Raw genomic sequence first — 18,318 nt, forward strand, 5'->3', positions numbered from 1 at the left:
TCTGAACTACTTTTATCTGGCAGGTGACAGTAAAATTACACTGTAGATTAAATAGGACAAACTTTTAGCATGTGGATAGCTATCTCTCTCACTGTGATTGACAGTATGAATTGGCCAATCAGCTGTCTTATGTATTAGTGTTATTGGTTGTTGAAAGCAAAGGGCAACTTGGTTTATGTAGCTCCATTGTCATATGTACGATTCAGCCCGTATTATTATCACACTGATTTTACGGTCATGTCTCGCTGATGGGTGGCTCTATCTCCTGTGACATTATAAGGCGGTGCCGCGTCCCGGGCCAAACTGGGAGGACAGGTTGCCGTGATGGATCATGTGTCCGAGGACATGCTCATGTTTATGGCCTGGTTTGAATTTGTGTTGGGGCTGTGCACCAAGGAGAAATAATAAACAACGCCTTGATTGATTGTGAAATGTCACGGCTATCTTTCACACAAGCGCACACACACAGGGCACACACATTTCAAGAAACTCATTCATATCCAACAAGAAGTTGTGTCTCTGCAAATGTTTGAAGAGGAGGATGAAAATTCATGAAGAACAGATGGGTTCGGGGGACGGAGGGGACAGGTCTGATTTGAGTAATGCCCGTCCAAATTTATTTCCTGAAAATCTGGCACACTAGAACATCTCTTCAGCTGTAAATTTGTGCTGCAGCATATCTAAAGTGTCCTACATGTTTGCTGTTGTTAATGAGCAGAAATTCACCAACTTTTTACTGTGGCTTCTGATTAGATTGCGTAGAAGTGCACAGGATAATGTTTCACGCACTACAGTATGTTTCTGTAATTCATTTGCTCTGTCCTTTTCCAGCTCCATGTGAAGCAGATGCCTTCTTCTGCCACAGCAACATGTGCATAAACAACACACTGGTGTGCAATGGCATGCAGAACTGTGTCTACCCCTGGGATGAGAACCAATGCAAAGGTGAGATGTTACTTTTTTAGCATCATGAAGAGAGACACTGGGAGAGGTGTGTTTGAGTGTTTCAGCACCACGGAGAGCGACAGGGAAACAGAGTGGGTTTGAACAGTACTGAACTTCTGGTATGAGCCTGATACACTCCTACTACTACTTGTCACTACTACTGTTAGTTATAGTAGATAGCAGTTGCTATGCAGTGCTGTGACACAGAGGTACTTTTAGTATTTCCTGTGTCACTACTGGGTCTGCTATTAATATTACTCGAGGCATTATTAGCATTGCCTCCATGACACCACTGGTACTGCAACAGGCCCTATCAATAGAACACATATTGCACCCCAGGTGAAATATAGTCCACTTAAACTCAGGCATTAAACATGATGATGGTTTTTACACAGCGTTTTGTTAGTCTTAGTTGTTTTTCTTTTTTTATATACCATTTTTAGCAATATTCTTTTTTATTTAAAGTCACTGAATTTTTTTTTTTTCTTCTATCAGATTCTTACTATTAGTGACGGGATCCTACATGAACACACTATTTTCTGCCAAAGTTAGAACAGTTTTGGTTATTTAATTTAGAGATTTCTGTTTTCTTGTTGCTCTTCTCACTGGTTTTGAAGGGGGGCGGGGCTTAATTGGACGTCTGCGCACCAATCAGGATTCAGCTATTGTTATTGAGTTGAGTTTTTAAGTGTGTTAAACTCTGAATATATAATACCTTTTTAACTCTGATTGTTGATGATTTTGTTGTGTGGACACGCCCACTCATGTGAATAATGTGTATATAGTGTCAACGCTAGCACAAGCTGAGTCAAAGTTAGCTATGCTATCGGATTTTTTTGAAGTGGAGTTGTATGTATATTCCCATGTTCTGCGAGGTAAAATGACTGTTGTGAATAGAGTCTGATCTGGTCTTAAAGACCACGACAGTTACCCGTCAGAAAGGGCAGTCTGATGGCAAGGTAAAGCGGCTGTGGATGGGAGCCGCAGAAAAACATATTTTAGCCACTAAAAAAATGTCAGATCCCAAGTTTTTAGAAGAGCTTGGGAAAATAATAAATGTAAAAACCTCAAAAAAACTCAAAAATAATGGACTCACCCTTTAAAATGTTAAGCCAAGCTTTGAAGTGTGTTTGTATTTTGAATTGGAAAATTCCTGGATTGACAAAGCAAGTTAACTTAATCTGAATTACTTCGAGTTGTAGTTGTTTTTTCACTATTTAATAACAATACTTTATTTAATATCTTATACAATTATATAATTGTGATGTTTAATAAATATATAATTTAGAAAAGTGACAAGTCACTATATGAATTACTGATCCTGTTCTTGGTCCAGGTCTTTGTTTTCCTGGTCTTATTTGATCATGTTTGCTGTTTCTTAAGGCTAGCACGGTCCTGTGTATTCCCTGACTTTGTGATACCATCAATTTTTTTCATTTCCTCTGTAGTTAGATCTGTTATGCACTCTGAATTTTAAAGCCACTGGATCTATACATTGATCCCCAGTGTCTCGCTGCTGGCAGCTCCGTAATTTATCTACACCTCGAACTGAGATTTTCTTATTGCAGCATCTCCGTATTGCTATATGATGCCATTCCAATAATTAGCTGAGATGTGTGAGGACTCTGGGGACGAGCCAGAATTTCTTCTGCATTATATCGCCAATTAATTAGTCTTCTGTTCCTCGACCTTTCATGAGCCATCACTGTGTTCCAAGTGCATACTGTAAGAGGAGATCTATACTGTGGCTCCCATGAGTCCTCTAGCATTGAAACTCCCACGTCAATAAATAGAATGTGTTTTTGATGTTCATTACGCTGTTGTGCTTGGCTTGCAGTTAAGATTTGTCATTTTCTCTTCCAGCCCCACAGTTACCCTCCCTCCCTTAGATCAGATAGAAAAGCTGCACACAGAGACGCCACAGTACTGTAACTCTCTCTTAAGCAGAGCGAATGACAAATTGCATCAATTAATTAAATCCTGCATGGCCTATTCCTCACTCAGACTAAGATACCTTTCCACCCTACAGTCTGCATTTGAAATTGTGCAGAACTCAGCAAGAAGAGGCCATGTTTCTCAGCCCCGTTACTCCGTCTTCCTCCGCCTTCTCTCCGCTCTAGTAGCAATGCATAGTGCCACCGCAGTGCCCACATTTGTCCTCATTAGTGGGAAAATGTCAAGTTTTTTTCCTTCCTCCTTTACACTTCTGAATGCAACCATTTGCTGTCATTGAAGCTCGGTGTGCTGCGTTACATGTTCATCCAGCATTTAAATGTCACAGATCTCCCCACAGATTGCCCCTCTACACGCTGTTAGTCAGTCTTTGTGGTTTTCCCTTGTGATGAATTGACGATACCTATGACCCAATATGACCTTTTGCCCATTTTTTTGATAGCTGATGAAAGTCATGGCCTTAATACTGTATATGATGAGGTCCATTTGTAAGAGATTTCTTTACATGTGAGCTATGGTATCTCCTTCTTTGAGCTGCTTCTAAGGAAATCTTTATGACCATTTGCTAAGCCTGGTGGAGGCTACTAACTTGCACAAACCTCAGTCAGATAAAGGATCAATGAGTCAGGCAGACTAGACTAACAAATTCAATTCAATAACCCCTTTGCCCCTTCAATCAATCTAGACACAACCGGTTTAGTCAATGACCAATTTTCTGGGAATAGAGTTGGTAATCATAGTTCTGTTTTCTCATTGTGATAGTTACGTCCACACGTGTCTGCAAGGCATCTTGGTCCGTGTAGTTAATATTCTCATTAAAGTTTCCTTTTCTGTTGTGCTGTCTCTCTACCACCTTACAGAGAAGAGGAAAGCCAACATCTTGGACAACCTGAACAACACAAACGGGACCATAATCGGTGTCACCTGTTGCATCGTCCTCATCCTCCTCATCGTCTCCGTCATCGTCCAGATCAAGCAGCCGCGCAAGAAGTACATCCTGCGGCGCGAGGACTTTGACCCCACCATGTTCCAAGAGGTCTTTGAGCCGCCTCACTACGAGCTGTGTACTTTACGGAGCGCCACCACAGCCGCCGGGGCCTCGGCCGACTTGGTCGACCTGGCGGAAGATTTCGAGAACTACCACGCCCTTCGCCGTGCCTCCTCGCGCTGCATCCACGACCACCACTGTGGCTCCTCCTCCAACCCCGGCTCCGCCCACATATCCCAGCTGTCGCTCAGTGGACGAGGGAGTCGCGGGAACTTGAGCGCCGCCAGGGATGCGGCGGCCGCCACGCTGCTCACAGACCTCCCGCAGCCGCCAATGGCAGTGCGGCCGTTGCTGCCGTCCACCGGAAACCGCAGGAGCATCTTGGTCATGAAGCACAGCTACTCGCAAGAGGCGGCGGACAATGGGTGCGACCTGGACGACGACCTGGAAGAAGTTCCCACCACCAGCCACCGGCTTTCACGCCACGAAAAGGCAGTACAGCGGTCAGTATCCATAGATTTCTGATGAGGAAAGAACAACAACCGTAGAGTTAACTATGGGGAAATGTGTGTGGGATACTTAGGCCTACATTTATTTCTGTTTTCCTCTTATTTTAGCGTTCTTCCTCTCATTACTTTTTTTTAAAATTACGATAAGCTTCTTTTTTTGCATTGATCCTTGTTCTTTCTCCCCTTTTTTATCATTAAAAACTTTTTTTTTCCACAAAGGGCTAAATTATGATGAAATTTGCCCTCTCTTGCATGCTCATCCTTGAACATGTCAAGCGCCCCCTGCTAGTTTTGCCCTCAAAAGCTTAATCTCTACTGTACTTTTGAGGTTTTGTCAGAGCTCTTTAAGCAAATACAGACCTCATTTTTTGAAGATAATAATTCAATCAGTCCAGTTTTGACTGTTAACACAAGGGCTTGAATCGGTGCCTCATAGAGACGACTAACTTCATTGACATGGATGCAAATTATTATAAAATATGCATTTCTACTCCTAACTGTGATACTGAAAATATATGACTTACAAGCTCAACATTTTGGCATGAACAAGATTTTTTAGAAAAAAAAAAAAAAAAAGTATTTTACTGTGTATTTGCACCTTGACTGCTTGAAAAGTAACTGTATATGTTTACAAAAACACTATGTGAAGGTACATTTTTTGGAGAAAATACTTTCCTGCATGCACTTTCTATGTGCTCTTTCCAGAGTGTTCTTGACTGTTTATTCATTTTTCTACAAGTCTGCATGCGAGGCTCCCACAGACTAGCAAAGCACTAATGAAGTTTACTGCTGTTGTGTAGCACATTATGCATTCTGACCTCTCTATGCAAAAGGAGTTTGATATTAAACGAAAGAGCCGTGACATTTCAGGTTCTGCCTCATTGGCTCTTTGAGCAAACATGAATCAGAGTACAACACAACTAGGGTCTAAGAGACAATCTCAAGGTAAGCACCCTTATCCAACAATCACAATCTTTATATGTTGTTGTGTAGTCATCATTTTGCCCAGTCAGTATATACTTTCTATGTAAGTTCTTTTTTTCCTTTTCTGTGATTTTTGCGCGGGTTTATATTTTTTGATGTTTTTTATTTGTTCATTTTTCACCAAGATGGTTTTCTTGCTTGCGGCCATCTTGTCCTCCCAGTGAGTTTGTTTGAAGTCTTTGTGATGCTCAAGTTTACTGTATGCCCTCCCGAGGACATACATTCACTCAGTGGATATTCATTAGCATGGACTTTTTCAATCATCTTTAGTTGAAGCTGTTATCAAATGATATGTCTAACCTCTGCACTTTTCTCCCAGTAGGCCTACAGACAATAATTCATATCAATCATGTAAAGTCACTTATTAAAGGTACAGTGTGTAGGATTTGGCGGCATCAAGTGGTGTGGTTGCAGATTGCAACCGAGTACCCCTCCGCTCACTCCTCCCTTTCCAAGACTGCAGTAACTTGAGCCGCCTTGCTCAGAGGCCATCCGTACCATAATAACACTACTTTAGGAGCAACGGAAGTCAGACGGTGGCTGGCGGTACAACGGTTTTGCACTGTGCGGCTCATATTTCTGCAGTTTCACTAGTGTGTCGGAGAACTACGGTGGCCTTCAGGTAACGTAAAAGCGTGAAAGGCTCTCTCTAGAGCCACTGTTTGGTTTGTCCATTCTGGGCTACTGTAGAAACATGACATAGCAATATGGCAGACTCCGTGAAGAGGACCCACTCCCTATGTAGCTATGAAGGGCTCATTCTAAGCTAACGAAAACACAGTGATTCTTAGTTTAGGGAGATTATATACTAATGAAAACATAGTTATGAATTTTATATTCTATTTTTGCTAATAGATCCCCCAAAATGCTACGCACTGTTCCTTTAAGTCCACATAAAAGCACAAATTGTGAAGCAGATGCAATCTACATTAGACCAGTGGGATTTTTGCACACACTAAAGAAAGCACATTGAGATTGACATCTCTTTGTAATTTACAAATCTTTACTGACCACACACTTATATTGAATTCCTCTGTAGTTTTGCATGGTTTCTGTCACTTGTAGTATTTGATTTTGTGTTTGGTTAATTGTGAAGCATAGTAGTTATGCCTGTGTGTAACAGTTCATGTGTATGCTCCACGACTGTGCTTTCATGAGGTTGCAATAAGCACAATGATGATGATACAGTAATAAAAACAATTAGATCAATACATTTCAGATATAGAGGAATTTGTTTGTTAAAAAGTTACTTTTCAATGCAGAGCTCTAGAAGTTCACGCTTGCAGCTTTATGCTCGCACATAATGGAGCAGTCACATAAAGTGCTACCTATTGTTTTGTCTTTTTAGTGTGAAAAATGTGCTGTCCTGTTGTGTGTGTGTGTCTGCTTATGTTCTACATTATGTTGCATTGTCTCCATCATGTAGACTTCTTGAGAATAGTGCAATCCTGGATCAGTACGAACGGGCGTCACTGACATATGAAAAAGCGGAGCGGAGATTTACACCAGCATGATGCTGATGATGATGATGATGATGATGAAGGGACACTTTGACGAAAGGATACAGAATATGTATTAAGAGATGAACACAATCCAGATTTTTTTTTGTCTCACTGGAAAGAAATGGACCTTTAGAATGATCATGATTATTCATTATTAAACATTCAATTTGGGATGTTAGTCAGAAACATATCTGTCATTGTCATAGACTCCTCACTGATAACTAAATTAATGTGATCAAACATCTTCAAGTTAATTTTTAAGCATGCATTTTTAAAATGAGTAGCATACACATTATGATTTTATAGCAAATAATAGATGCTTGCTGTTTGTCAAATCTAGGAAGATTTATTTCATTAGAAAATTGGAATTAATTACTAACCTAATTAAATTTAAAGCTGTTGGAATAACCAGAAGCCGTTTAATTTGGATAACAGTTTGAGACCGAGTTGTGTGGTTTGTGCATGCTTCTTTTATATCCATCCAAACATTAACATACTAACATTAAAATATGAAAAGCCCCAATCTACTAATACATAAGTCATAGGACATAAAGAGTAGTGAAATAGAAGCATCTTCAAAATGAATTAATTGCATTGCATGTTGTTGCAAATCATTAGGTAAAAGAGAATTAAGCAAATGAATTTCACCATTTTCATTTTAACACTTTAAAACTCCCTTTTAAATATAACTTTTGGACAGGCATTTTTATTTGGACAAAGAATACTTGTTTTGTTATTTTGGCAAATACTTCAAGTCTGTTTGTCTTCTAACTCTCTTCTACTGTAGGAGCTTAATATATTTGTATTGAAACAGACTTTTATACTGTAGGGCAAACTGAAAGGATGACAGTTTTTACAGTTACTCAGATTATCTTTCAGGGCTGATTTTACTGATGCTTTGTAAAATAAATAACAATAAAGCTTCACCTTTTCTTTCTTTGTTTTATTGGCTTTTGGTCAACATTCCCTTTGTCCCTTTAGTGTGTCCTCAAACTGTCCATGTCTCACATTCATAATATATAGATGTTGGTTTATTTGTTGCAGCTGATTTGCTTTAGAGAAACCAAAAGGACTTGTTTCACCAAGCAGGACAATAAAATGAGACCCAAACGGTTCAAATAATCACAGGTACCTGACAGACAAGATAATTGACTTTTTGTGCTTGTCCTGATGAGATTAACCCCTTACATACTGCAGAGGGGACGGATCAGCCTCACACTCTAATAACGCTCACTGTTGGCAGGCTGCTTTTGTAGGAAAAACAACCTGCAATATATATAAGAAAGGTAAGAATAGTAGATCAGCTGTGAGCACAATGACAAACAATTCACACACATATACACTCTGTCATTATTCCACACTTTTTATGGTATTTATCATTTACGTGTGCATTATTTTCTGTCTATGTATGTATTATCAGCCGATCAGACTGTTGTCAGGCTATTAATTAGGCATTATCAGTCAAGCCCATAGATGTGGGTCAGTAGGGGCCTACTACACCCACTAGTAGGTTTTATCATCTATTCACATGGTAAATCACAGAAAAAAGGTATAAAAGAACACGACAGTGACCTCCAGTGACCGTAGGAATTATGAAGGGTGCACACAGGAGACTGGAGATCACATCCCTTGTGAAACCAACAATGTGTTGTTGTGTTCCTATTATTATTTTAACCCAAAACACAATGTTTTTCCGCCTAAACCTAAAGAAGTTGTAGTTTTATTGCCTAAACCTAACTTTTTTTTTGCCTAAACCTAAATAAATTGTAGTTTTATTGCCTAAACCTAACTTTTTTTTTTGCCTAAACCTAAATAAATTGTAGTTTTATTGCCTAAATCTAACTTTTTTTTTTCCTAAACCTAAAGAAGTTGTAGTTTTATTGCCTAAACCTAACTTCTTTTTTTTTTTGCATAAACCTAAATAAATTGTAGTTTTATTGCCTAAATCTAACTTTTTTTTCCCCTAAACCTAAAGAAGCTGTTGTTTTGTTGCCTAAACCTAAAGAAGCCTTTTTGTTTGTATTTAAAAGGTGACGTTTCATTAAATTTTACAACATGTGAGAATGTGTTGCTTTTAAGTTTCATTTTCACTTTTACAACATAGCAGGTGTAGTAGGCCCCTAATGACCCCCATCTATGGCGCTTATAGCGACTGATAACGCCTATGGCCTGATAACAGTCGAATCATGTGCTATTATTTACATCCATGCTCTCCCCTTTTCCTACACACACACAATCATACACAGACCCATATTTCTGCACATGAATACAATGTTTCTTTTCTATACACACATTGCGCTCATGTCTGTCTGTTGTCTCTATGTTTTATTATTTTGCCAACACTTGTCATAGATATTCGAAAAGCGTTCACACGAATACCATTCCTCTCTCTTCTCTCTTGAACACAAACACACACACACACACAGTCACAAACTCATCTGCCAGCATATAGATAGAGGCAGACAGCTCAGTAATTAAAGAAGTCTGAATCAATTCGATCACAAGCAGCCCAGGCAGCAGATGAGAAAAGTGTAGGGCCCAGAACAGACTCAAAGTAATAGTGTTTTCATTTCTCTGCAGATACATCAGACAGATGCATCATTCCTCTGCATCTTGCCACGTTTGACAGCATTCGGAGCTAAGGTTTCTCTCCCTTGCATCTTGAGTGAACTTGTTGCCCTGAGCAACTTTACCAATGTAGAGTGTTGTGATGAGAAAAAAAAAGTTTGTGGTGCAAGTTTTTCGTCTTTGCTTCGGGACCGCAGAGGTGCATTTTCCCCCTATACCTGTGCTCCACAAGTGGCTGGGATTGACACGGAGCACTAGTAATTTCAGATACGGGACTGAAACTTTTTTTTTTTTTTTTAAATAGAGTACCTTTAATGTAAAGTTGTTCTTGGAGAAAAAAAAAAACTGAATCAGGTTTTTTAAATCATTTTCGTGTTAACATCAAAATATGAAATTGCATATTTCAGCTGCTGATTTCACATTATATTTCTTATTTTGATGTCATTCCTAAACAGTAGAATATCAGGTTGTTTTTATATCCAGACAAGTACAGAAAGCCTTGTTGAGAAGATGAAAAAACTGAATGTTTGAAATAAAGTCATGTTAAACTTCACAAATGGGTGCATAAACATGATTCTACTGACCCATCAACTAATGTTTATTTACTGACACTTTCACTGATGTCTGAACATTATTTACTTCCTTTGTCTTTGTTAAACTTCATTTCATTGTAGTTTTGTTTTTTTTAACCCGTTTGCATATTTATTTGATAACAGAAAATGCTGGACAGAATGTTTTCAATAAACTAATGTTTACTGATTTTATTGTGATGATTTATTTTGTCAGTAACATCATATTTTCTATTCTGCTCTGTTCAGGGACCTTGAGGATACTGACCTCATGTACTCAATATTTCTTCTGGGAAATTTGTGGGTTTTAAATATCTGGGTTTCTGGAGTTTATATTAAATAATTTCTGAATATTTTATATGCTGATCCCTGTATTATTAGACTAAGATTAGACTAGATTAGGTATACTTTATACTTAAATGCTAAAATGCTAGGCAAGTAAACAAATACCTAAGTAAAGGCTTTAGTATTACATCACCAGAATTCCTATAGCAGTGAAGCTCCCCATTTATGTTGGTAAGTTAAATTTACAGAAAATATAACTGAACATTTAACATAAGAACATAAGAAAACATAAAATGTAAAAAATTACACTTTAGTGTCACTTTTAGTGGAGCATTTAGCACTGACTTTCGTTGACTTAACGGCCTCAGGTGTCGCTGTTAAGAAGCATTTCTAATTCTTACAAACAATCCCTTTAAAGGGACTATTTGGGACTCCACCTGCAGCCGGAGAGAGCAGGGAGACACCAGCACCCGGTAGGTAACAAGACGATAACGATACTCGCTGAGGAGCTCCGTCACTTCACAAGACACGGGAAACCTCTGTTGGTCTGGAGGAGCTGCAGCATTTGTTTCTGCACAAACGTCCACTGTACATTCACTAGATATTCTCAGAGCTACTAACTCTTCTGCAGTGTGGAGTGAGCGCGCGTTCACGTCTAGATGTTGCGCGAGCTGAGCGAGAACGCGCGCGCGGTGTCTGAGTGAAGGCAGGCAGGCAGAGGAGGAGAGGCAGCGGCCACACGCGAACACGCATATGCGAGCGCGCATGTGTGGCGACCCGCTACATTTATACGCTTAAAAAGTTACAAACAGTCCCTTTAACTGTAACTTTCCCCAAAATAATAATAATAATCATTTTTTTACTTTTCTTCAGCTGGCTTTGACGAATAATTTTTTGAGAAGAAATAACTTAACATTTTGTTATGATGGTTGTTTCTTATAATAACCTGTTTTTTTCTTGAGGTCCTCAAGGACCCCAGTTTGTAGTCCTTGTAGGTTAAATAGCCTACGTTAGTAGGATGAGGGTTAAAAAAAAGTTTTTATAGGCCTACCTTTCATTTAAATATTACTATTAGCTATCATTAATACAATGAATGTATTCTTACCAGTCTGTGAATGTGTGTAGAGTGTTTCTGTTTATTATAAGGGCCTCATACATGGTGTTAAATTAAAAAACTCAATCTCCCATGATTCCTAGGGTGCGTGACGACAAACGTGTGCGCCTCATGAACACAAATACCACGACTTGATTCTTGACAGAGGCCGCCCATGTATAGCACAGGAGTATGTTAGTTAGTGGTTTGTTGTGCATTGCATGATATGAAATGTATGTATAATAAGTCACTTTATATTAGTTTAGCCTGCAGTAGCTTATATGACAGTTTTTACAGCTTAACTACTCGGTTTGCTAGCGTGTTGTGCAGGTAACTTCTCTCACAGAGGACATCATGGCTTACACGCAGATACTGAAATCCCTGCACCGGAATCTACAGCAATGCAAACTCACACATGTCAGGTTGCTCATCCACACGCAGAGGACGGCGTCAACAGTAGCCAGACTGAGCTTCCTCAGGAGAGACGAGGCTCCTTCCTCTGCGGTCCCAGTGCTGAGCTGCTTCATCCAGTCACAGACACAGACACGGACACGGAGAGGTGTGTGGCTCGACTCTGCGGTTAGAAACCAGAGCAAGCCCGAAGACAGAGACAGATCTGTCTCCAGGTACCAGAGTGGGAGCCCGAAGCCTTCAGCTACACAGAAAGGTAAGCAAGTGTCCTCCCTTGTGGACTCTCATTTGAGTGCACTAAATTGCATGAACAGATATTCAGAATCACTTTAATTGCCAATAACATACATACAAGGAATTTGACTCTGGCTTTTAGACATCTCTCTAAACAAAGACAGAAATAGAAAAAAAAAAAAAAACAGCTAGGGACAAAGACAACAAAGCTGGACAAATAAAGGTGAGGAAATAGACAGGACTGTTATGAAACATTACACAATTAGTGGAGAAATAGGTTTTTATATAAATAATGTATCAATAAATATATATATATATATAGAAAACATCCTCATCCACTTACTGACCTCTGACCGGTTAGCCTGACCTCTATTTGTAAACAAATCCTGCTTCATATACATATACATTCTGTCATTATTCGACTTCCTATTTTCTTCTCACTATGTCACTTTTTATGGTATTTACCATCTACGTGTACATTATTTTCTGTTCATGTACTGTATGTATTATCAGCCGATTAGACTGTTGTCAGGCTATTAATTAGGCGTTATCAGTCAAGCCCCATAGATGTGGGTCAGTAGGGGCCTACTACACCCACTAGTAGGTTTTATCATCTAATCACATGGTAAATCACCGAAAGAAGGTATAAAAGAACACGACAGCGACCTCTAGTGACCGTAGGAATTATGAAAGGTGCACCCAGGAGACTGGAGATCGCATCCCTTGTGAAACCAACAATATGTAGTCGTGTTCCTATTATTATTTTAACCCCAAACCCCATGTTTTTCCCCAAACTTAACCAAGTGGGGTTTTTTTTGCCTAAACCTAAAGAAGTTGTAGTTTTATTGCCTAAATCTAACTGTTTTTCTGCCCTGACCTCTAACTCCAGTCCAAAGTCTGAGGCCTTGTCCAGTCCGGTTGGATCAGCGCTGGCCAGTGTAAGCTCTGAAATAGGGTTCAGAGCTTACACCGGCATGTATAAGTCAATTGTTCTTTAAGTATAAACAATACAAATAGTGCAAAGACATAAATACTGAATGGATATACATGGACTGGATTATGTACAGGATGTACATGTATACATGTCTATATACTATATGTACTGTGTGTAGGATTTATATTGGCAGACAGATGATATGCCCATGTTTTAAAAAAAAAAAAAAGTTGCATGCAATTATAACAGCAGCAGTGCAATAACATATTGTCCACACTGTCAAACGGGTATTGCATAAAAATTCAAAACAGGTGGAATTTGTCCAAATGCACAGCTCAAGACATAACATGGTTAGTTGAGGTTGCAAGATTGTTTTTTTATTACTCGTATTTATGGACTGATAGATTATCATCTATTTATTTTATGTGATGGACTCAATCACTATAATGATTGAGTCTATAAATAGTAACTGAGTCGTGACAAATCATCACAAGAGACCGGAGTCTAATGTCTTAAAATGGTCTTATCCGATCTAGGAGCCAAATAATGCATTTATTTATTGAATAATTCAAGCACCTGTTTGCATTTGTGAGACTGCAACCGTTTGATAAGTCTACTTGATAAAATACCAAACTGTTAGTTATCAAACAGTTGACTGATTGTCTAATCACTCCTACTTTTCAATATGTTCCAGTGAAAGAAGCTGGCAGAGACTTCACCTACTTGATAGTTGTACTGATTGGACTTGGAGTGACGGGTGACTACATCTTCAAGATTTCAAGCAGATTTATCACCTCCTTTCAAGTCAAATAATGGATATGGGCACTAACGTGTGTTGTTCTGTGTGCAGGCGGGCTGTTATATGTGGTGTTCCAGGAGCTGTTTTCTTCCTCAAGTCCAAATAAAGTCTACGGGAAAGCCTTCAACATACTCAGGTTAGACCCAGAGGTAAGAATGAGATCTGATAGTACACGACTATACTGTACATTTTGCAGTGTTAACACCGAATGCGTGAATTTATTGTAACAATTATTGTATTGTATGTTGTATTGTATTGCTACCAAATCTTAAAGTCATCTCCTGTTTAAAAGTAAAGTGAAAAAAACATTTTTGTTTATTGAAAATGCAGGTGATTGGTGCATTTGGGGAGCCGATCAAGTGTTATGGGGAGACTACCCGTCGAGGAAGGAGGCAGCAAGTCAGGTGGGACTTTTGTTACTACGTCCAAATAAGCTGTTGACTAGACTGTATTATACAGAAGGATCTGTGTGGTTGTAGTGCTGATGTATTACAGTATTTATTCTGTTTATGTGTGTCTGTCTGTTTCCACCTTAGCCATCATGAGTACCTGAAGGACGGACTGAAGTATATGAGACTTAAGTTTTACATTGAAGGCTCTGAGCCAGGTCTCAAAGGAACTGTACACTCGGAGTCAAAAGAGGTTTGTATTTACCTTTGTTAAATAGCTACACATGAGCAAATTGACATGCTCATGTGTAGCTATCCTAATATTTAAGAATTATACATACTGTAAGTCATAAGTAATTTAACATGTGACACCAGAGACTAAATGTACAGAGGTGAAAACTAGACTGTTATTTTTTAATGTGTATACAGATATTCACTAAATTGAGATACTGTTTTAACTTTCATTTCACAGAATCCTGAAACTGGAAAATATGAGTTTCGTTACATATTTGTGGAAGTAGACACCTACCCAAGACGAACCATCATTGTGGAAGATAACCGATAAGAAAGAGAATGGACTCAGAAACTGTCGCTTCACTGAAAAAGCATCATGAAAATGTAAAGAATGTGTTTGTGTTATTGGACAAATTGCTGGAGATTTACTGATTTACTAATATTAAAAGCTGATATGTTAAACATCAACAATTCGGGCTTAGTTTAACTTTGCCATAACAATGGAGCATTTGGTGAAGCGCTTTGCACAAAGAAAGATCATCGGCTCTTATGTGTTATTGTTTTATAAATAATACACGTTCTACAAATCTGGGTTTTTTTTTACTAAGAGACTGCAGGATGACGTGAATTTTGAAATAACCTGTAATCAAAGATGCTTTTAGATTGTAATAAAAAATGTTTGTTATATGTGTAAATGTTTGTTTTTTCTGAGAATGTTATGGTATGGATGTCAAGATTGATCTTTCAGCTTTATTGAATTGGATTTATGGTTTAATTGGGACATTGGCAGTTATTTTAACAAGCTTTTACCTGTAAAGTCTTTTTTTTAATGCTATGTCAGGTAGAGATCTTGAAAGTATTGCAGATTCCTTGTGTTCTGCTTGGAAATTACCTCAGTCACACACACTTCCTGTAAATTCTGATAGGTCTGCTTTTCTTTTCAATTTACCATTTTCAGTCTTTGTTTACTGTAAAAGTCTGTATTTGGTTGTCCTTTTGAAATGATAGATTGCACTATAAAACAATGACCACTAGATGGAGGCAAAGAGTTGAGGAGAGATAGGAGCAACCTGATATGACCTTTAGTTTTATATCTTATTATTCCTTTACATTGTATATGTATTTTAATGGGTATTTTGAATAGTTTTTTCAATACATTTCGGAAGGTATCACATAGAAACACTTACTAAACATCTGATTTGTAAACAATGAACACCTATTTCATGGGATTTGGAATAAATTCGCCTCTTGGGACATGTATTTGTTAATACATTGATATATATGTTTAATATAAAGACATTATTAATGAAGATATGTTGTATTTTTAATCCAATTGTAATCCTTTTGTTTTGTCAACCTATGCTACCTTCCATGACCCTCGGAAATATTAACATTCATGATGGACCTCAATGAAACGCCCACAATAGCCCGAGAAAGATCACTTATTTAATCACTTTTTTTTGTGCTCCTGAGATGTAATCTTCGTGGGGGCTGATAACTTGTTATTGCTATTTAATACTCTGACAATTGAAGTTACTTTCCTTGGGGCTATACCCTTTTTTGATAATTAAAACATCTGAACCCTATGAACCTACCTACGAGCTATGTGCAGTTAATGCAATGTGTCACAAAGAAAAATCGAAATACATTTTCAGCAACAACAGCACTTGAACGCAAAAAACTAATCCATTAATTGTAATTATTGCATCTGTGTTCAGAGAGGAGCAGCTTACGGGAAGCACTAAAGGCAACAGTCCTCTGAACACCGCCCACTGTTAAACCCAATGCAACATTGAACGCATTAGTGATGTGTCGGTCCCGAACGAGCCGGTTCAAAGAGCCGGCTCTTTTAAGTGAACGATAAGAGAGTTTTTTTTTTCTTTTTACTTTAATTAATTCAAGGCAGAATGATATGATGATCTTCTCCTCACCCCGGGCACTCCATGCACTGACTGTGATGGTACGTGTCCACAGGGGCGTTTTTATCGCGAGGGGACGCGACGCTTCCCAACATTGGACGCTTGGTGGGCAGTCTACAGGTACAGAGCAGGAGGGAGAGGAGGAGAGAAAGAGAGAGAGAAGTGCGGTGCGGGAATAGCAGACAAGATGAGTGACAGTCGGAAACGAAGCAGCATGTAAAATTATGGTATTCTGGAAATTATTCTAGATTCAAGATTCAAGAGTTTTATTTGCCATTTGCACCTATAAGTACATTGGAATTCTGAGCAGTTTCCGAGTCAGCTTTAAGAAAAGAAAAAAGGTAGAAAAGGCACAAGGTAATTACAGTACAAAATAAGTAGCACATTCAACTCAACACAATAAATAATTAAATTATTAAAATATAAAAGCCCTCAGCGTAGTCAATAAATAAACTAAACTACCCTCTGCATAGGAACGATACCCCTAGAATACAAATATACAGTATATATGCTCCATGACTATGTTAAAAGAACTTGTAACTCTCAAAAATATTTAAAAAAAGAATAATTAATATATTTCAGACAATTACACAGTGGAAGGCAGCATATTGCACAGCATTACAGTCCATTCAGTTCAGGTGTACTGTGTGTCAATAATGGTATGGAGGTGAGGTGCGGGGTATTTGTGTCCTTCTTTAATGTCCTTTGCCACCAGTCTTATGGTACGTGACCACAGGGGCGTTTTTATCGCGAGGGGACGCGACGCTTCCCAACATTGGACGCTTGGTGGGCTGTCACTAGACACCACCTGATTGGATGAACACTTTCCTGCCGTTGGCTGCTGCTACCAGCTTTCAAACCGGAACCAGTATGGAGGGTCGTTTGGAAACTTTCTTCTCTTATTTCACGAAAATAGTTCACCGAAATGCGTTTCTGAAAACATTTGAGGCGAGAAATAAGCCGTGCAGTTGCTGAATTTGTCTTTATTTTGGATCGACAACGTTTATTTTAAAAGATTCTCGGGAGTTTCGAGAGGCAGCGAGTCGCGTCGGACGTCCGTGATTTGCATAAAGAAGACGAGCCCTCCACTTTATGCAAATGAGGAGCGGGCGTCGTGACGCTCCGTTTCTCAAATCGCGACACCATGCTGCCAGAATGCATTGCGCGGCTGCTTACATAGACAATGAATGGGGAGCGTGGAAAGCACGGAGCCTGTGGACACGTACCATTATTGTAGCTGGGAAGAAGCTGTTGTGAAACCATGTAGTGCTCTGTGAGAGGAGATGCTCTCTGGCCTGTGGTGCCTCAGGTTGTGACCTAATTATAAGGTTTAGTATAATTATATTGAATAATTTAACCCTCCTGTTACCTTCAAATTTACTAACATCTTTTATCCTTGGGGTCAATTTGACCCCAGCAATTTAAACCTCCAGAAAATGATTATAATTAAAATTGTTAACCAAGTTTATGTGTCAGGTACTTTATGTTTGTTTGTTGACTACCTAAATAGCCCTTTAAATAAAATCAATATCTTCACGGGAACCATATTTTGCCGCCCCCAAAACGCGGGGAAATATCAAAGTTCTCGCGAGAATGATGTTTCCCCTCCCCCATGTCGTGTGAACTATCAGTGGTTCTTGCACTACTACAGTTATGGTTATGTTAGGTTAGGGCCCTAAAGCTTTTTGAAGATTATAAAGTTGCATGTTATAGTGACCTCAATATCATCCAAAACAAATGTGTGTAAAATGTTGATATTTCTTATATGTTTTATACAGCTAAAACAGCCTGGGATCAAATTGACCCCAAAAAACACCGATGTGTACAGCATGTGTACAGGACAATGAAAACATATCATCATTTTAATTTTATGTTTACCCAGTTGTCCCCATTAAATTAGGAAAAGTCATTAAATATGAAGCAAAAAAAAATGATGTCAATCATTTATTTAGAGACGTTAAACATTGAATGGGGTCAAATTGACCCCAAAGATAATAGGAGG

General features: G+C 38.7%; 2 protein-coding genes across 5 annotated transcripts in view; both read left to right on the forward strand.

Annotated features, from left to right (window-relative positions):
* neto1l (neuropilin (NRP) and tolloid (TLL)-like 1, like) overlaps window positions 1–10,209 on the forward strand; it is an 82,590-nt gene extending 72,381 nt beyond the window's left edge. For 2 of the 4 annotated variants that reach the window (XM_037756763.1, XM_037756766.1), the window contains 4 exons: window positions 832–945; window positions 3,759–4,389; window positions 5,266–5,340; window positions 6,806–7,813. In XM_037756763.1, the coding sequence (XP_037612691.1) occupies window positions 832–945; window positions 3,759–4,389; window positions 5,266–5,326 (806 nt within the window). In that variant the 3' untranslated portion in view covers window positions 5,327–5,340; window positions 6,806–7,813. Of the gene's footprint in view, window positions 1–831; window positions 946–3,758; window positions 4,390–5,265; window positions 5,341–6,805; window positions 7,814–9,461 lie in introns of those variants that run through there. The other 2 variants (XM_037756764.1, XM_037756765.1) reach the window with 2 other exon arrangements.
* Window positions 10,210–11,505: 1,296 nt separating this feature from the next.
* On the forward strand, window positions 11,506–15,092 carry timm21 (translocase of inner mitochondrial membrane 21). Its single transcript, XM_037756767.1, has 6 exons — window positions 11,506–12,063; window positions 13,670–13,732; window positions 13,826–13,923; window positions 14,105–14,178; window positions 14,311–14,416; window positions 14,636–15,092. The coding sequence occupies exons 1-6, from the start codon at window positions 11,751–11,753 to the stop codon at window positions 14,726–14,728; spliced, it is 747 nt and encodes a 248-aa protein (XP_037612695.1). The 5' UTR covers window positions 11,506–11,750; the 3' UTR covers window positions 14,729–15,092.
* The last annotated feature ends 3,226 nt before the right edge of the window (window positions 15,093–18,318 follow it).

This window comes from Sebastes umbrosus, chromosome 21 (assembly GCF_015220745.1).
Source record: "Sebastes umbrosus isolate fSebUmb1 chromosome 21, fSebUmb1.pri, whole genome shotgun sequence".
Classification (NCBI taxonomy): Eukaryota; Metazoa; Chordata; class Actinopteri; order Perciformes; family Sebastidae; genus Sebastes; species Sebastes umbrosus.